The following is a 20,500-nucleotide window of genomic DNA, read 5'->3' as shown; positions in this document are numbered from 1 at the left end:
AACTTATCTCTGCATACCTTGACACTGTCCTGTCCCCCTAGATCTAGGATCTCCCCACTTACATTTGGGACTACATCATGCCCTCCACCTCCTCTATGACTTTTAGTTCCCTGGCCCCAATGCTTCATCTTCACCACAAACATCTAATCCCTGTACACATTCATTCGCCATGATGAAGGCCTCCAAGCTCTCTATTTCTTCCTCCGCCACTGAAGCAACCTGAACCGTTCTACCAACACACTCATCCGGCTGGCTGAAGTGTTCCTCACCCTCAACAATTTCTCCTTTGAATCTTCCCACTTCCTTCAGACCACAGAGGTAGCCATGGGCACCCGCATGAGCCCCAACTATGCCTACGTCTTCATCGGATACGTGGAATAGTCCATCTTCCGCAGTTACACTGGCATCATTCCCCAACTTTTCCTCAGCAACATTGACGATGGTATCAGCTCACTTTGGAGGTTGAACAGTTCATCAACTTCACGACATCTTCCACCCTGACCTCAGATGCTGGAGGTTAGCGTCAAGAGTGTGGTGCTGGAAAAGCACAGCAGGTCCTGGAGAATCAACGTTTCATCAGGATTCATTTCATTTAATTTCATTGATTTAATCTGCCTGGCTTTCTCAGCCGAATGGAAGACTTTCCTTTAAATGTTTTTTCAGCCCTTCGCCTTTCCCAGCTCCACACTGTTTCACTGACCTGGAATAAAATCTGTTCCTCTATCCATAGGATACCACAGTAACTGAGTGTTTCCAATGTTTGTTGTTCCTAATTATGAGAGTTGATGTTATTTTACCTTTGGTGAGGTTTAACAGTTGATTTGTCAACGTTATTCTACCCGACTTCAGAAATGTTGAAAGTACTCTGCTGCTGCGCCTGTTATACACGATAAAGATTCCCATCGGGGGCAACCTGAGGCGGCGCACATCTCCGGAAGTGACGCGACTGTGAATACGGTCTATTCCCTTCAGTGTCGCCGGGTGATGACGCAGGGCGAGGGGATGGCGGCTATGGCGACAGGTTCGGGATCAGGACCAGGATCAGGATCGGGATCGGGATCGGGGACGGTGTCGGTGACAAAGAAGACCCTGATCAAACAGGAGGACTGCTCCTTCCTCCCCATCGTCCACGACATCATCAAATGGTAACGAGCCGCTTTATAGTCACATGGCCGAGAGTCTGGGGACGGAGTAAGGGGGGGGAGGGGAATGGGGATTGGATGGAGGAAGGGGGAGGGGGAGAGGGGGATGGGGGATGGGGGATGGGGGTTGGGATGGGGATGGGGATGGGGATGGGGATTGGAGTTTGGATGGATGGATGGATGGATGGAGTGAGGGAGTGGATGTGAGGAAGATGTTTCCATTGGTAGGAGAGACTAAGATCTGAAGGCACAACCTTAGAATAAAGAGAAGGAATTTTAGAACAAAGACAAGGAGAAACTTATCTGGCCAGAGAGTGGTGAATCTGTGGAATTCATTACCACAGAACGCTGTGGAGGCAAGGTCATTGAGTATATTTAAGACTGAGATAGGTTCTTGAGTATTGGGGGGATCAAAGGTTACAAGACAATGGTGTTGAGAATCCTACAAGCCACAGTTGAATGACTGAGCAGACTCGATGGGCAGAATGGCCTAATTTCTGCTCCTCTGTCTTATGGTATGGCGAGGAAAGTGTGGGAAGAGGCAGGGGTGGGTATAGGGAGGAAGCTGGAGGGTATGGAGCGCGGGCATGAATGTTACAGTGGGATGGAGGGTACAGAGGGAAAGAGGTTGGGGTGAGGAGGGGGAGGAGGTTAAAGGAAGTGTGGGGATGAAGGTTGGGGGATGGAGTATTTATATGGTATGCAGGCAGAGGAGTGGAGGGTGTGAGCAAAGGAGGTGACGCATGGCTGGGGCAGGGGGAAGAAGAACGAGAGGGAGTGGTGAGCGCAAGAATGGAATGGTGGGTGGAGGGGGCAATGTTGTGAAGGGAAGCTGAATTCCCATATTTGTCCCTCAATCAATGTCATCTAAAACAGAGGCCTGGTCATTACCAAATCACTGGTTGTCTATGTTGCTGAGTTTAAATGTGTTTCCTACATTCCAGTACATTTGGCAGTTGAGTCTCTGACCATCTGAGTTTGAAGGCTTGAACCACAGCATATGGATTTTTGCTCAGTGTGCTGTGTTGTTTTCAGTAGCTCTTTGCTTGTTATTTGGTATTATAATCTGGATAGGAATTATTCACAAACCTTCCTGTTACCTTGTAAATGTACTGGACAGTTGCAGTATTTTATGCATCAGCCTGAAAATTCCTTTGAAGCAAAATGCTATAATAAAGTCAGGTGGTGTTGTAGTAATATTGTCACTGGGCTAGAAATCAAACTCCTAGGTTAATGTTCTGGGGACCCGGGCTCAAATATTCCAGTGCTGAAAATGTGTTGCTGGAAAAGCGCAGCAGGTCAGGCAGCATCCAAGGAGCAGGAGAATCAACACTTTGGGCAAGGGGTGAAGTTTGAATTCAGTTTTAAACTAGCTAGCCTAATGGTGACCATGTAAACACTGTCAATCATCATAAAAACCCATTTGGGATCACTGTTCTTCAGATAATGAAATAGGTCATCTTTTCTTAGAAGATGTCACAAGCAATATAAACAAATAATCCTGTAGATGTAGTGTATTAGGTTAAGATGAAACCTAACCTTTCAGAAAGCTCTGGTTAGGCCCCATTTAGAATACAGTGTTCAGTACACCTTCCTGTACACCTCAGGAAGGACATACAGGTACTCGGGCGTGTCCAGTGGAGATTCACACGCATGATCCCTGGAATGGTAGGCCTAACATATGATGAATGGCTGAGGAACCTGGGCTTGTATTCATTAAAGTTTGGAAGGTTGAGGGGAGATCTAATAGAAACTTATAAGATAATGCATGGCTTAGAAAGGGTGGAAGCTGGGAATTTGTTTCCATCAGATGGGGAAACTCGGACTTGTGGGCACAGCTTTAGGATTAGAGGGGGTCAATTTAAAATGAAATTGAGGAGACATTTCTTCAGCCAGAGTGTGGTGGGCCTGTGGAATTCATTGCCACGGAGCGTAGTGGAGACTGGGACATTAAATGTCTTCAAGGCAGAGATTGATATAATTCCTTGTGAGATTAAGGAACTTGGTATATGGGGAGAGCACGGGTAAGTGGCGATGAAATGCCCATCAGCCATGGTTGGATGCTGGAGTGGACTTGATGGGCCGAATGGCCTTACTTCCTGTCTTATGGTCTTATTTGATAAACTGCTGCATGAAAGGTTAATATACAAGCGAAGATCGCATGAGCTTATGGGGGTTGAGGGAGTTGAGATAAATTTCTGGTTGGCAGGATGTAACTAATGGGGTTCAGCCCTCTAGCCTCAATATTTACAATCTAGATTCATGACTTGGATACGGAGTTAGAAAATACTACAGCCAAATTTGCAGATGACACTGAAACAGGTGAGAAACTAAATTGGAATGAAGAAATAAGGAACATAAGAAATGAAAGTGGATAGGTTAGGTGAGTAGGCCAAAAATTGGCAGATGATGTTTTTCATAGATAGGTGTGAGTTTATCCATTTTGGTCAAAGTATTTAACGGCAACTTATTATCTAAATGAAAAGAAACTTCAGAGTGCTTCAATGCAGAGGAATCTGGCTGTCCACAGAGAACTAGTGTGCAGCTACAGCAGGGAATAAAAAGGGCAAATGGAATTTTGGCATTTATCGCTAAAACAATAGAGCATAAAAGTAGGGAGGTGTTGCTGCATTTCTACAAGGCATTAATGAGGCCACACTTGAGTACTGCATACAATGTTGGTGCCCTTAATTGTGTTGTATTGGAGGTAGTTCAGAGGAGGTTCACTAGATTAATTCTACAATTGAGGGTTCTCTCTTATAAAGAGAAATTGAACAATTTAGGCCTAAATTGCTTAGCTTAGAAGAATAAGAAATCTAATTGAAATACTTAAGATGCCAAAAGGGATTGACCAAGTAGACGTAGAAGAAATGTTGTCTCAGGTCTGGCCTACAGTGACTCCAGAATCAGAACAATATGGTTGACTTTTAACTACCCCCCTGCCAACTAGATCAAGGGGCACTTAGGAAAGGGGAATAAATTCTAGCCCAACCAGTGGTTCCCACATGCAATTAACAAATACAACAATTATGGGCAATGTCATCAATCCAATTATTCTGTAGCCCTAGTCAGTTTGTCTACAATTGCCGTTATAAATACTTTGTAAAAGTATTAACATTGTATGTAATGATTTGTTTGTTGGTTTTTATTGTTGAGTGCAGCATGGACAAAGACAGCCAAGATGTACACCAAGAGCTCAATAAACTGAAAACGAAGCTGCAGGAGACTCGGGAAATGATTTTGGCAATGCCTGGCATTGACCTCAGTCCTGAGCAGCAGCAGCTTCAGCTTCAGAATTTGCGAGACCAGGTTCGCACAAAGAATGAACTTTTACAGAAGTACAAGAGCCTTTGCATGTTTGACATCCCCAAAACATAGGAAATGGCCAGCCACCAGCATCAAGGGACATATCCATTGTAAATCTTTTTTTATGCCTGAGTTCATGACGACAGAAATACAGGCAAGCCTGTGTGCTTAGTAATGGCTTATTGAATATACCATCTTTAAATTATAAGCCTAATGTTTAATTTACTACATGGAGTTATCTATTGATTTATCGGAATATTTGTGCATTGTTTTTCTAGTCACTAGTATATCTGATATGAGCAAATATATTTACTGAAGGAAAGCTTATTACTGGTAAGGCTTCCACGAGTAATGTATGAAATGAAAAATTTACTGTCTGTAATGCATTTGTCCATGCAATAATATATTGTTTTAGCAGTAAACTAATATGGATTTAGTTAGCTGGTGTACAAATGCAGATTAAGTATATCCCTTCAACCCAAGAACTGGAATACAGAAGGTCTAGTGTGGTGGAACCTCATTCCCATATTATCTTTTGACAGTAGATTTGTATTTTTATTTAAAGTTAAAAGAACAATTCTCTTATGCTTCCAAAACTGGGTGTTACGAAAATGGTTTGACATTCAAAATTGATGAACAAATAATGAATTCAAGAACAATTCATTGGTGTTGAAGTTTGACTCTGGTCTATGTACTCAAAGTATATGCTAAATGTTCTGTAAAACATAGTGAAGTGCAGGTGTCATGTGTATTAAATTTCTGTTAATGATTAACACAGTGTCCCAGTCCCATTCATGCTTTTCAGCAAAGTGTATTTTGAACATTTTTACGTGTGTGATACTCCAGATACTGTTTGCTGTTATGTGTCACTTACTCTCCTGAGTAGTGTGCTGTAATGTCTCTCCATAATAAATGGAATGTAGTACAAACATGTTATCCATGAGAGAAACCTCTTTAATTTTCAATACAGGGAAAACATTAGGTCACCTCGTATTTTTGTACTGTAAAACCATGTTAATTGTGCTTGTCTTTTCCCCTTAATCTACCCAGACTATTGGAAATTTAGAACAATTTTTTAATGTCTTGAGAGACTGGTGAATGAACTAAGTTGTATTTTATATTTTGATTTTATAAATCTATATATTTTTAGTGAATATATAGTGATTTGGTGTCTAGTTAGTGACTTAATTTATGATTTGGAGATGCTGGTGTTGGACTGGGGTGTACAGAGTTAAATATCACACAACACCAGGTTATAGTCCACCTGATGAAGGAGTGTCGCTCCGAAAGCTAGTGCTTCCAATTAAACCTGTTGGACTATAACCTGGTGTTGTGTGACCTTTGGCTTAAGTTCAGTAGTGATGTTTTAGATATTAACCTTGTCTCAGTGATAACACTTATTGTCTTGCCAGAAAGCCCAAATCTTACTCCAAAAATTTAATCTATGCAGTAGTTACTGTATTGCAGTATTGAGAGAATACTCATTGTGTAAGTGTTTTTTTGGATGAGGTTATTAAGCAATCCATGTCTTTGCTTCCAAACACTTTCCAAAATAGTGGGGTTCTCAATTGTCAATAGACATTCCAGGATTTATTAACTGTATAATAAGCGCTAACAATAGTTAAAAATAACAAGAACAACACATGGTAAATCCTTGAGTGAACCAGTGATGAAGAGATGATTAAAACCAGTTTAAATTTCAGTGCTAGCTTCATTAGACTTTCATAAAAAAATTTAGATACCTTGCTAAACACTTGTTTCGCTATTTCAATATTGCAATATTCCTGGACTACTGTCCTCCTTTATCCCATGTCAAAACCTTGGTTTTCAACTTCCCAGTGTAGTTTCCATTCTGAGTGAGCTATTTATCAGTGATTAGGTTGAAGCTGTTCATATTTCATAACAAACTATGTGAATCTCTTATCACTCGAAACATATTCCTTTGACAAATGTGGTGTTTGTTTCTCTGATTAATCCATTGCTGTCCTGTCATCACCTTTTGTAACCACTCTTCAACCAAAAAGGGCATTTTCTCCTTCCTTGTAAAGTTGAAAAATAAACAAGATGCTGCATTGTTCAAATACTAATGTCTATAAACGCAAATTGTTCTGTTTCAGGTCAATTACAAAATCTGTCTAAATTGTAAGGTTAATTGGCCTGGTTGTGAGCATAAATACAATGGTGTAGAGAAGTACATAACAGTACCACTCAATTAACCTTTTGCTAACAAGGATCTTAAACCGCAGCCTGTTCTCAGCTGGATGAAAGAAGTCCCTTTCGCATTGTTCACAGAAGGTCTAGATCAATATCCTGATCGATATTTATCCATCACGTAGTATTATTAAAATCAGATAATCTTTGTATTTTATCTAAAAGTTGCTTGCAGAATTTCAACATGTGCTGTTTACTGTTACTTTTTCCTGCATTGCAACAGTGATCACACTTTGAAAGTGCTTCACTAACTTCAGTAAATTTGAAATGTTCTAAGGTTGAGCCATGCTGTATAACTTCCAAGCATGTACTTCGTCAGTGCATTTTGTAAATAGATGTCTGGTGAGCTGCTCATGAATGGGGTGGCACGATAGCTCAGTGGTTAGCACTGCTGCCTCACAGCACCAGGGACCCAGGTTTGAATACCACCTCATGCAACTGTCTGTATGGAGTTTGCACATTAGAACATTACAGCGCAGTACAGGCCCTTTGGCCCTCGATTCTCCCTGTGTCTGGGTTTCTTCCAGTTTCTCCAGTTTCCTCCCACAGTCCAAGGATGTGCAGGTCAGGTGAATTGGCCACGCTAAATTGCCCACGGTAAATGTAGGGTAGGGGAATGGGTTGGTGTGGACTTGTTAGGCTAAAAGGTCTGTTTCGATACTGTAGGGAATATGTTGAAAATGTGTCTTATCAATGATTCTATTAGTCACTGTGGCAAAGGAGATTTGTTAGAGATAAGTGGATGGGTTTAAGCTCGTCTGGCAGGGAAGTGGAATCTTCAACAGGAGTGAAACAAAGGGAAGGAGGAGGCTAGCACAGAAGCCTCTCAAGAAAGATATCTAAGAATACAACAGAATCTTGTCAACTGGGCTGAGGAATAGCAAATGGAGTTTAAAGCAGATAAATGTGAGGTATTGTATTTTGGTAAGACAAACCAGGGCAGAACTTACATTATTAATGGTAGGGCCCTGGGGAGTGGTGTCAAAGAGGTAGAGCCAGGGATGCAGGTAAACAGTTCTTTGAAAGTGATGTCACAGGTAGACAAAGTAGTGAAGGAGTTTGGTACATTTACCTTCAGAGCTTTGAGTACAAGAGTTGGGACATCGTGTTATAGCTATACAGGGTGTAGGTTTGCTCACTGAGCTGTAGGTTTGATGTCCAGACGTTTCATTACCTGGCTAGGTCACGTCGCAGTGATGCGAAGCTGTTGTGTCCTGCTTTGTACACCTATGGAGAGGTTCCCTAATTTATGACAGTTCCAGTCAGGATTCTCTATGTTATGTTTCCAGCTGTAGAGAGATGAACTGGCATCATTTCTTTATCCACTCACCCCTCGGTTAGTCACAAGGTTAGTTAAAAGATTCTCTTCTCTTGTGGCTGCCTTGCTGTCTGACCAAGTTAATTTATGTTTTCAAATGAGCCAGTTTAACCAGGCTTTCTTAAAGAGTGAGTTTATTTGGTACAAAATTTGGAAAGGAGTCATGAAATAGGCATTTGGTATGCTTTATTTTATTGGTTAGAGCATTGAGTATAGGAGTTGGGAGGTCATGTTGTGACTGTACAGGACATGGGTGAGACCACTTGGAATATTGTGGGCAGTTCTGGTCTCCTTCTTATCAGAAGGATATTGTGAAACTTGAAAGGGTTCAGAAACAGTTTACAAAGATGTTGCCAGGGTTGGAGAGGCTGAATAAGCTGGGGCTGTTTCCCCTGGTGGGGGGAAGGGGGAACCTTATAGAGGTTTATAAAATCTTGAGGGGCATAGATAGTGTCAATAGACAAGGTTTTTTCCCTGGCATGGGACAGTCCTGAACTGGAGGGCATAGGTTTAGGGTGAGAGGGGGAAAATTTGCAAGGGACTTAAGGGGGTGCATGTATGGAATGAGCTGCCAGAGGAAGTAGTGGAGGCTAGTACAATTGCAGCAATTAAAAGCCATCTGGATGGGTATATGAACAGGAAGGTTTAGACAGGTATGGGCCGAGTGCTGGCAAATGGGAATAGATTAAATTAGGATACCTGATCGGCACCGATGAGTTGGATCAAAGGGTCTGTTTTCGTGCTGTACATCTCTATGACTGAGTAAAAATGTAGCACCTGTAACACAAATTAGCAATGAGAAAATGATGGAAGTGAAAAGACACATGATCAGTCTCTGGGTTGTTGATGAAGTGTAGATAGTGGCATGTTGCAGCTATTACATTGAGAGATACTGGAAGTGTTGACATTGGTGGTTGAATAGCAGATCTCACCATTCTTGACTTTGCAGGTTCTTCTGTCCTGTTTCCTCTCAGTAGTGACTGGCTTTCAGTATGCAAAGTAAATAATGTATTTTATCTTGAACTGCCATGCAAGGATGTTTAATGACTGTCCTCAATTTATGACATTCATAGCACATTAGTCTCCTAAAACACATCGATTAGGGATTGAAGTTGGTTTTAATCCCTATTTGCATATTGCTAGAAAGGTATAAAACAAATGTGTCCTTTGACTCATCCACAATCTGAAATATCAGCCAGAAGAGAGGTTTTCCTGTTTAGAGGAGATAAGTAGATTGCCTTAACCCTCTACATTTTGAAGTTTATCTCTACCTTGAGCTCTATCTCACAGAGCAGGCTCAAGGAGCCAAGTGGCCTAGTCTTGCTATGTTTTTTTTCCCCTAAATTTCTCTTTGAAGAGTCCTTGGCACCCTACAAGGTACACCATTCAAGGGGTTTACACAAGAATCTTTTGGCAGTCAGTAAAATCCATGCTTAGAATTTACATTATGAGCCAGACTTGGCTTGCAATCTTTGTTTTTCAAAAAAGCAAGTCTTGTCCAGAACTTCAATACACTTATAAGTCATTCAGGGCTCTAATTTGTCATCATGATAGATACAACCTAAAATGCTCAAATGGAGTGTCCACTATTACCCTTGAGAAGAAAGTCAGCCTTTGATTGGATGCATTCTCAGGGCCTCCAAAACCATCGAGATCTAATGGTTTAGAAATGAAAATGCACACAGCTCACAGGGGGAGAAATGAAGTAACTGTTGCAGATCATGACCCATCTTCCTCTGTAAGAGTATTTTTCTTGTACATGGCCAAGTGAACTAATCACTTCCCTCATTGAAGAATGGGAAATTAGTGGGGAGTGGATCTGAATGCTGTGTGTATATCATCAGGAAGAGGAAAACTTGAACATGTTACCATAGAGGAACAAATAAAATATATTTGTATTCTGCCAACTCAACTGGTTTACTGATGGCCCCTGGGAAGAAATCCTGTTCTACTTACCTGGTCTGGCCCATATTGTTCCAACATGGCTTATTTAACCTGTCTGCTGATGTAGCCTCAAACTTTACCTCAGTGGTATTAAACATCTGTCAGCATCTTGGCCTAAAGGACTAACATCAACTAGGAATAATAAAAAGTCAGCCTGTCAGAGATGCCCACCATCCTGAGAATTATTTTTTTAGAAATTGATGAAGAGGTGAGAAAGGAAAGGTTCAACAAAACAAAATTAAGGACCAATCCTGGTGATGTGTGAAAGTCTTTACTGAAAGAACATTGACCATTATCAATATCCAACTCCTATATGAGCTGAACCTCAAAACTGACAAGTTGCTATCATGTTTCCAGTTACTTTGGTCAAGTGTTTGGAGGAACCTTATAACAAAAGTAGACTCGTGATCAGAGTAAAAATACTTTATACTAACACAACTATACTCTACTGCACAGAGACAGGCAGCTTAACACATGACAAATTCAGGAGAGTACAGGAGATGGCCATTGTCTGTTCCCTCAGTACATCGTAAGGTCAGAGTAGTGCAATGAAAAAAGACAAATGATTAGTAGTCTGGTGGTATATGGAAAATATATCAGTAGTAATGGCTAAACATACCCTTTCATTCACTCTTACTAAACTAAACATACCATAAGATATAGGCGACAGAACTTGGCTCATCCTCCATAACCACCTCTGAAGGAACTTGGAAATTTCAGCACACAGCATGATCACTAGTTATTTGGTCAGACTAGAATTTCAGACCTCTTTGACATCATAACCAACCTATTCAACACATCTCTTAAAATGAGTGATTTTAGGCATCAGTTTCTCCTATAAATGTAACTTAGTAGCTGGTCGGTTAATTCGGGTTGGCTGGATGTTGCATGATACCAACAGCGTGGGTTCAGTTCCTGAAATGCCACAAAATCCAACCATCCTAACCTTGCTCCTTGCCTGAGACATAATGACCCTCAGAGTTGAAGAGTGTAGTGCTGGAAAAGCACAGTCAGTCAGGCAGCATCTGAGAGCAGAACAGTCAACGTTTCAAGCCACCATTACTCTTCTGTCTCTCTGTAATGTGAGTGGGACTCTGGAGATTTAACTGATACAGTACAACTTAATGGAATCCATACATCTTTAGAAAGCATAAAAGAGGCTGGTCCTCCATCATCTATTTTCATGTGAGTTGGGAGCAGGAATAGGCTGTTCAGCCACTTGAGCCTGTCCCTTCATTCGATAAGATCATAGAACATAGAAAAATACAGTGCAGTACAGGCCCTTTGGCCCTCGATGTTGTGCCAATCCAAGCCCACCTAACCTACACTAGCCCACTATCCTCCATATGCCTATCCAATGCCTGTTTAAATGCCCATAAAGAGGGAGAATCCACCACTGTTACTGGCAGGGCATTCCATGAACCCACGACTCGCTGAGTAAAGAATCTACCCCTAACATCAGTCCTATAGCTACCACCCCTTAATTTAAAGCTATGCCCCCTCGTAATATCTGACTCCATGGATGATCTGATTGTAACCTCAAAGTGGCACTCCTGCCTATCCCTGATAACCTTTCATCCATTTGCTTAGCAAGAATCTATTCACCTTGAAAATATTCAAGGCTTCTACTCCCTCCATCGAAGACTTTCTGAGGACTTGTCTTGCCTCATTTTTGTTTGAACTGAGTGATACCTGAATTTTACATAATGATCCTTCTGCTTATAGATTTTTCCATAAGTGGAAACATCCTCTTATTCTATGCAATGGGCTTAAATTTGTCTCTGACCATTATCTGACAATTATCCCCTTTCATTTCAATTTTATTTTTGTGTTTTCATATATTCCCACCAAAACTGGGCATAATTTTCTTAATGTGATCTGACAGCCACACCTTAACATAATTAATTATTGCATTATACTGATTGCACAGAAACCTTGGCAAATGCCCTCTATAAATTAATGTCAAATGTGTATTTTAGAGATAAAATAGTGTTTTCCTGAAAAAAATATTTGGTGCATTACATTGTAGTCTGTTTCAGTACAAAGACAAGGAATGACAAGGTGAAATTGTGAGAAAATGGTGCCTAAATTGCTTGAAATAAATCAATTTATCAGACGTGACTCATCGGTTATTGCAGGGTTTGTTCAGAATAACAAGTGGCACAAATGAGAGTTTTCACAGATGTTTTGTCAGAGTGGGCTGTTCGTTTGAGATGGCATATCTGTAAGCAAAGCACTTGACCATCCCAAGTTCATAACGTTCTTGACAAGGGCACTACGATTCTGCAGCTCAGGCTCCTTCCTTGGGTCCATGTGTACTTATTAAATAAATGAGCTCAACTGTTTCTGGTGGAGGTTATTGGTTTTTGATTTGGTTTTCACAACGTGGCTCTAAGATATCGATTCCAGACCAAATTACATCAAACAGACTGATGTTTAACTGTATGGGCGTGAAGTTTTAACAGTAACTTGTTACAGCATTTCTAAGAAGCGTACAACAGTCTTTGATGAGAACCTCAGCGTTATTTTACGGGCAGACTTCTCAAGGGTGCTACTTTCGCAAATACACTTTAAAACGCCTTTGATATAACTGTGTAGTCTGTTATACTTTGGCAGGAGGGTTGAAATGACGAGTAAAGCATTTTTCTGAACTGGAATACTAGTTTATTCAGAGATTATTCAATGAGATTGAAATTCGCGATAACACATCTGGTGAATGTTTTCTCCTCATTTAGATACAACTGCAACATCTGATTGTTATTGGCGCTTAATGCCTTTTTGATTCACTTTACAAACTCTGCTGGTTTATAGCCCAAGGAGAAATACTTTAGCAGCTCTAAAATGGAAACAAAAATAAATGATTTAAAGACACGCACACCCTTCACAACAAACTAGAATGGACTGCATGTGGTATAGAAAACGCCCCAGGTGCCTTACAGGGTAGGAGAGAGAAGGGGAACATCGAGGAGGAAGGCTGACTGAAAAGTCTGATCAACGAAATGGTTTTAAAAAGGGAGGGGAGGGAAGTGAGGAAGGTTAGGGAAACGGTTCTAGAGATCGGCAGTTAGCGAGAACATTAATGATCAACGATTGAGAGTCTGCCCAAAAGACTAGATCGGGAAGGGCAAAGATAGTAGGACAGTGAAAGTTAGGGGAGTGTGGATCTGCAAAGGGGTTTGAGGACTTAGATTTAAAGCTTAATTTAATTGACAGGAAGTGACCTGTACGTATTTTGGGACAAGAGCTAATACTGAATAAGCTACATCTTATTTAATACGGAGTGTGAGGTTCGGAAAGAAGACATTAGAAATAATCTAGTTTGGAAGTGACAGGAACATTCAGAAGGATTGTAACTTCACTGAGGTTGCGAGAAGAGGGAGATAGACAGTTGCATGAGTTAGTACGTGGTCCTGGTAAGGTGTAGCGCTGAATGGTTTATTGAACATTCACGCTTTTCCGCATTGTCTGGCCCAATTATTGGGAAGGAAAAAGTCTTTGCAAGGGAATTAATGTTAATAAAGGGCAATAAGGTCAGTCTTTGGTCGCAGTGCATTTTGGCTCGGCTGTTTATTCAGGTAATCTGTCAGTTTAAGGGTGACCAAAGAAAGAGGTGCATGTCGGGATAGTTATCATCAGCAGACAGCTGAACGCGTTTCCAATATATACAGATATTTGACAGGACACTATTCCACAGGATAGTAAGGCTTCCTGTCCTTGGGAACACTACACCCCACACCCCTGCTGACTGACAAAACCCCACAGTAGAAAAACAGGAGGCTGGAGAAACACAAGCCAGGCAACATCAGGGGATGAAGAGGTTGGGTATAACCTTTCTTCAGTACTAGATGTGGGGGTAAGGGGAGCATCAGATAAAGATTGGGAGGGGGAGGAGAGAGTGCTAGTTGGGTTGGGGAGAGTTCCAGAATGGTGAGGTAGTGGGTATGACCTGGTTGGTCCATGGGAGGAATGAATCCGGTTGTAGTTTGACTGGTCAAAACAATTCTTGTTGCACCTCATTTACCTATTCCCTGATGAATTGTTCACCACACCTACTGCCTGCATTCCATCTCAATACTTCTGTATGGATCAATCTTCCTTAGTGAAATTCTCCAGGAGATAGCCACTGAGGAATGGGAACACAGGAAGTCCCTAACTAGTTCCTTGTGACAAACCCTGTCAGTTCAAAGGCAGGCACTGAACTACCCCATGGTGACAGTGCTCCCTGCCAAGTTGGTTTAGGACACAATGTGTCCTGTGCTGCCTACTCCAACCCCACCCTGGTTAGGGCATTAGTACAAAGACTTTTTGCACTTGTGACGTGACACAAACTGTACATTACTGAGGAGTGTCTCCCTTACCAGAGACATTGAAAGAATGGTGATACATTACCATGGGTAATGTCTTGGGGGTAGGGAGGTCTACTTGAAGGTGGAGGTGTTCCCATGTATCTGCTGTCTTTGACCCTCAAAAGCGAAGAGGACCTGGGTTTAGAAAGTGCTAACGAGTTTTGGTGAATGTCTGCAATTCATCTTTTAGATGATACACACTGCTGCTAGAGATGATGTTTGTGGATGTGATGTCAATCAAGGGGTCTGTTTTGTCCTGGATGGTGTCAAGCTTCTTGAGGATTGTTGGAGCTGTACCATTCAGGCAAGTGATTAGAATTCCACCACACTTCTCACTTGTGCCTTGTAGATAGTGGCCAGACGTTGGGGAGGCAGGAGGTGAGTTTCTCACTGCAGTATTCCTAACCTCTGACTTGGTCTTGTAGCCATTGTGTTTATATGGTGAGTCCAGTTGAGTTTCTGGTCAATGGGTAACTCCCAGGATCCTGATAGTGGGCATTAGTGATGGTAACACCATTGAAAATCAAAGGGCAGTGGCTAGATTGTTTCTTATTGGAGAGTCTGGTATTTGTATACTGTGAATGTTACTTGCCACTTGTCAGACCAAGCCTGGTTATTGTCCAGATTTTGTTGTATCTCAACATACTTCAGTAATCTGAAGAGATGTGAATGGTGCTGAATATTTTGCAATCATCGATGAACATCCCCACTTCTCTCCTTATGATGGAGGGAAGGTCATTGATGAAGCAGCTGAAGATGGTTGGGGTGATGACACGACCCTGAGGAACTCCTGCATCCATGTCCTGGAGCTGAGATGTCTGACCCCCAGAACAGACAGAATCATCTTCCCATGTGTCAGGTAATGACTCCGACCTGGATTGGAAGCCAGAACGTCAATGTAATTCTGAAAAATTCATGTAAGACTTAACTTAATTCTCTCTCGACAGGTCTGCCCCCAGTCCTGCGGTATCTCTCCTGCACCTTCTATGTGTATATTGGAAATGTGATGTGTCTTACCACTATCGAAAGGAGAGAGGGGAAAGGAAGAACAAAAGAAAGATCTGGGATAGGACAGAAGACAGACAGCATGGAACAGAAAGCAATGGAAATAGCAATGATTATAAGTTTAAAGAAGCATTTCATCCCGAATGTATATGATAGAATAACTAACAGCTCTGTCTAAAAGCAAAAATGTGAAAAATAAGGTTCAAGACTGCACGTGGCAAAATGGAATGAGTTCATTGCATGTAACTGGTCAATTCAATGCTGAATCCAAAGGGACTGGAAAGTGCTGAGTTGGGAGGTGAGAGTCCTGTTCCTCATATTTGCTGTGAATGAATTTAAGTGTTGTAGATAACCGGACAGCTACTGAAAATTATTTGTATTTACCGAACTCATCTCCACATACTTCGATACTGTCCGATCCCCCCAGTCTGGGAACTCACCACAAAGGTTTAGGACACCACCCACGCCCTCCACCTCCTCCAAGACTTTTGCTTCCCCAGCCCCTAACACCTCATTGTCACCATGGACATTCAGTCCCTATACGCCTCCATCCGCCATGACCAGGGCCTCCAAGCCTTCCATTTCTTCCGATGTCTCTACCAGTACCCTTCCACTAACACTCTCATCCATTTGGCTGAACTGGTTCTCACCATCAACAATTTCTCCTTGGAACCCTCCCACTTCCTCCAGATGAAAGGGGTAGCCATGGGCACCCACATGCCTGTCTTTTTGTCAGTTATGTGGAACAGTCCATATTCCGCAGTTACACCACTCCCCACCTTTTCCTCCACTACATTGATGACTGCATCGGTGCCACCTCGTGTTCCCATGAGGAGGTCAAGCAGTTCATCAATTTCACTAACCCATTCTATCCTGACTTTAAATTCACCTGGACCACCTCTGACACTTCCCTCCCCATCCTGGACCTCTCCATCTCCATCAACGGTGACCGACTCAACACTGACATTTTCTCAAAACCCATTGACTCCCACAGCTTACCTGAATTACACTTCCTCCCATCCAGCCTCCCTTATATCTAATTCCTCCGCCTCTGCCACATCTGCTCCCAGGAGGACCAGTTCCACGACAGATCAGACCAGGTGGCCTCCTCCTTTAAAAGACTGCAATTTCCCCTCCCACATGGTTGATGATGCCCTCCAGCACATCTTATCCACTTCCTGCACCTCTGCCCTCGAATCACACCCCTCCAACCACAACAAAGACAGAACACCCCTGCTCCCACACCTCCCCCCTCACCTCTGTACAAGGTGCAAAGGAGCCTTCCACATCCATCGGAGTTTTACCTGCACTTCCACGTGTTATTTACTGTATCCGTTGCTTCCAATGCAGTCTCCTTTACACTGGGGAGACAGGATGCCTACCCGCAGAGTGCTTCAGAGAATATCTCCAGGACACCCACACCAGCCAACCCCACTGCCCCATGGCCCAACATTTCAACTCCCTTCCCACTCTGCCTCCTCCATTGCCACTCCCTTAGCACCAATACCTGGGGGAAGAACATCTCATCTTCCACCTCAGGACCCTCCAACCCCACAGCATCAGTTTCACCAGTTTCCTTATTTCCTCTCTGCTTTGACCAGCAACACATTTGCAGCTGTGATCTCCAGCATCTGCAGACCTCATGTTTTACTCCTTATTTCCTCTCCCCCACCTTTTTCCAGTTCCAACCTTCCAACTCGGCACTGCCCTCATGAGCTCTACTACCTGTCCATCTTCCTTCCCATCTATATCGCTCCACCCTCCTCTCCGACCTATCACCATTACCCCCACCTCCACCCACCTATCACATTCTCAGTTACCTTCTCCCCAGCCCCACTCCCCTTCCCATTTATCTCTCAGACACCTTGGCTCACAGCCTCATTCCTGATGAAGGGCTTATGCTGGAAACATCGATTCTCCTGCTCCCCCATGATGCCTGACCTGCTGTGCTTTTCCACACTCTCGATTTGTATTTACTTTGCAACATTCAAGACCTCAGTGTGTCTCAAGGTAGTTTACAACAAAATTATTTGAAGTATCGTTTTTTCTGTCAAGGCAAACATGCAACTAAATTGCACACTGCAAAGAACAATGACCAGTTATTGAAATCAGTCATGTTAATTAAGGGATTCAGTACATATTGGCATGAATTCGTTGCTGATCATTGTTTAGGCATATGGCTTCATCCGCTTTGTCACTTTCTCCAGTATTTTCTTTTGTGATACAAGTTGTATACTGGACCTTTCTGTTCCACCAATCCACACCGGTGTTTATGTTCTGCCGGAACCACTTTCCATCCACTATTCTAACTCTGTAGTTCCTTTCACCCATTGGCCTGGCTAGTTTCCCCTTAATATCAAATACACTGTTCACTTCAACCGCTCCCTGTGACAGTATGTTCCACGTTTGCACTGCTATCCAATTAAAGATCTTTTCCCCTGAATCTATTGCATTTTTCAGTGATTAGTGCTGACCTTTAGTTTATTATCTTGAAGTAACATTCTTTCTGTAGCTACTTTATTAAAAAAAATGTCCTTATCTTAAAAGAACTTTATTATCCTTGTTTGACCATTGGTAAGATATTCATGAACTGATGTAGTGGAGAAATATGAAACGTTATTTGAAAGCAGCAGGGGTCGCAACACGAGCTTTATTTCAAAACATTTATTAGAAAACTAAGACTTTGTTCATTGTTCAAGTACAACTTTTGATTGCCAGTGTACAAAAAATGGCAATTGTAAACAACTTCTGACGTCCATTGCACTACATGCTGCACACATCAAGGTTACAATACGCTGACTTTTGAAAAAAAAATCAAGTACAAATATTTCACAGTCAAAACGACAAAAAAAGGAACATTCCTCAGGAGACCTGTCGCAGCAGCCTCTCAATTTTGTGTGTGTTTCTGTCAGTCCTTGCGCCTGTATCTGTCCCTGTGTGAGAGCTGGCGTCCACTTCCACGAGAGATCGCCTCATCAGCGGGGTGTGTACCGACACTGTCCTCGCTAGAGGGCTCGCCAGTCTTTAGCAAACGCCGTCACTGGGGCTTGTTCGCGCCCCAGGAGGAGGAGGAGGAGGCAGGAGTGAGTGACCTTTGCTGTCCACTTGCCGCCAGCACACACACGCACACACACCCCGTCCCCAGACCTTTTAGCCTACTCAGCTTGAAGGGGGCAGGCCGCTTTAGCTGATGACACAGCGGTCCTTGTCCCGGGCGTGGGTGCCGCCGAACGCCTTCTCTTTGATGTACATCAGGTCGCTGTGCACACTCGGTCTCCGGGCGAACGGCGCGACGATCCCGTACGCATCGTCGTCCTTGAGCTTGCGGCTGCGGAAGGTTTTCCGGTGCAGGATGTCACAGTACTGCACCGAGACTTTCCTGTGCAAGTCCGGGCTCATCTCACTCGGCAGCTTGGCCATGGTGAACAGGGTCTGGAACATCTCGTCCACATTACTGTTCCTCTTTGCCGAGATCTCAAAATAGGCGCATTTGGAGTCACCATCCAGCAGCCGCTGGATCTTGTCCCTGGGCACCTCCCGGTAGAAATCCCGGTCACTTTTGTTACCGCAAATGACGATCGGGACGTCAATATTATCCTTGGTCTTATTCTTCAGGCACGACTTGGTCTCCATGATCTGCTGCTTAAGCCGCTGAACTTCCTCAAAGGAGTCCTGGTTATCCAGACTGAAGACCAGGATAAAGACATCACCTGTAGCAGACACAAGACAAGAACACCGCTGAGTGCACGCCGACAGGCAGGAGACACAACAACACTGCAAATGTTTCACAACATTTCCCCTTTCCCCGCTGACTGACACTCTCCCTCCAAAACGCTCCCCTTTCCAACTCAAAATCCCAGCTTAAACAGACCGGATCTCTCTCTCCTCACGGAGGAGTTTAAAGACTAAAAACTACCAGCTCCTGCCCCTCAACAGAGCAACAACACAGAACTAACGCTAAATGTTGCGCCTCAGGTTGGAAGTTGACCGGCTGGGATGGAAGGCTCAAGTTTAAACTCAAAACACAAGAGGGTGACTTTAAAGAGTCACTGGACCTGAAACATTAACTTTGCTTTCTCTGCATGAATGTTGAGTCTCGCCAGCAACTTATGTTTGTAATTCTGATTTCCAGTCGTTCTTTCGGGTTTTTAAAAAAAAATAATTTAAATCAGTTTTTGGCTGTGCGGGGATTGGAGGTGGAGGGAGAGTGTGGGGGGCGAGTACACTTGCTCGGTCCGGTGGAAGGTGGTTTTACCTGTCAGGATGGAGAGGCGCCTCATGGCCGGGAACGGGTGGTTTCCCGACGTGTCCAGGATGTCTAGCTGGTACACATCGCCGCGGATGCTGTAAAACTTGCGGTGGAAGTCCTCGATGGTCGGCGTGTACTGGTCCTCGAACTTGCTGTTGAGGAAACGCGACACGATGGCGCTTTTGCCCACCTTGGAGGAGCCCAGGATGACCATCCGGTAGCAGTTCTTGGCGGGAATGTTAACCTCTGGGTCGCAGGGCGACATCTTCATCATAACCAGAGGGACAGGGACAGCGAAGCTGAGCTGGAGGGCAGTGCGGATGGTACAGACACACAGAGACTGTCAGGAGGTGTTAGAGACACAGGGAGGCCAGGCAGGAGCAGGAGCTCAGCAACACAACGAGACAGTACAGAGCTCCGCCGCTTTTTATAGCGCCTGCCACTGGCGTCATTGCAGGACGCAACCGCGTGGAGCTGGTAAACAGAGGGACAGTGTGTGTCTGAGAGAGAGATACAGCACGTCAGCAAGCCCTGGCCCCAGTCTCTGCAAAGGCAGCCCCAGACACTGCAGCGTGTTTGCAACTGCCCTCAGCCCGGACAGACACTCTGTTCCTCAATTCAGTCAAACCTCACAATGTTCTGACAACTACTGACCTCCTGTCCCTCACTCACACGGAATGGGGTGGGTGGGGGGTGAACAGTGCCAGTGTGTGCACAAGGTTGAAGATTCACCTTCCCCTCACCGCCCCTCAACCCCCAACCCTGAGATCCGAATCCTGCCCAGGATAGAGGAGCTGAGAAACCTTTCCCGTGACTGGCGAAGTGATCATTAAACAGTGAGGGGTAAACTGAATGGACCTTGGGAGAAATGGTCCGGGGTTGGGGTTAGAGCTGGGGCTGAAGGACCTGCTGTGTATGAAGTTAGCACAAGATGACAGCGAGTTCCCAGTCCGTAGGACTGCGGATGCTGGAAACCAGA

The 20,500-nt window shown here is 43.6% G+C and overlaps 2 protein-coding genes across 2 annotated transcripts; one reads left to right on the top strand and one right to left on the bottom strand.

Moving 5' to 3' along the window:
- The first annotated feature begins 963 nt into the window (after positions 1-963).
- On the top strand, positions 964-5,221 carry med9 (mediator complex subunit 9). Its single transcript, XM_060840382.1, has 2 exons — positions 964-1,145; positions 4,304-5,221. Exons 1-2 carry the CDS (start codon positions 985-987, stop codon positions 4,518-4,520), a joined length of 378 nt encoding a protein of 125 aa, XP_060696365.1. The 5' UTR covers positions 964-984; the 3' UTR covers positions 4,521-5,221.
- A 12,700-nt stretch (positions 5,222-17,921) lies between these two features.
- rasd1 (RAS, dexamethasone-induced 1) lies at positions 17,922-19,924 on the bottom strand. Its single transcript, XM_060840381.1, has 2 exons — positions 19,528-19,924; positions 17,922-18,982 (listed from the first exon to the last, which is right to left on the bottom strand). The coding sequence occupies exons 1-2, from the start codon at positions 19,793-19,795 to the stop codon at positions 18,456-18,458; spliced, it is 795 nt and encodes a 264-aa protein (XP_060696364.1). The 5' UTR covers positions 19,796-19,924; the 3' UTR covers positions 17,922-18,455.
- Between the last annotated feature and the right edge of the window lie 576 nt (positions 19,925-20,500).

Source organism: Hemiscyllium ocellatum, chromosome 20 (genome assembly GCF_020745735.1).
Source record: "Hemiscyllium ocellatum isolate sHemOce1 chromosome 20, sHemOce1.pat.X.cur, whole genome shotgun sequence".
NCBI lineage: Eukaryota > Metazoa > Chordata > Chondrichthyes > Orectolobiformes > Hemiscylliidae > Hemiscyllium > Hemiscyllium ocellatum.
The sequence above is the reverse complement of the archived record's forward strand: the minus strand, read 5'-3'. Positions and strand labels throughout refer to the sequence as shown.

Coding starts and splice junctions, on each gene's coding strand:
- med9 (XM_060840382.1), top strand. CDS start 985: ATGACGCAGGGCGAGGGGATGGCGGCTATGGCGACAGGTTCGGGATCA. Junction 1,146..4,303: donor GTCCACGACATCATCAAATG/GTAACGAGCCGC, acceptor TGTTGAGTGCAG/CATGGACAAAGACAGCCAAG.
- rasd1 (XM_060840381.1), bottom strand. CDS start 19,795: ATGATGAAGATGTCGCCCTGCGACCCAGAGGTTAACATTCCCGCCAAG. Junction 18,983..19,527: donor GCGCCTCTCCATCCTGACAG/GTAAAACCACCT, acceptor TGTCTGCTACAG/GTGATGTCTTTATCCTGGTC.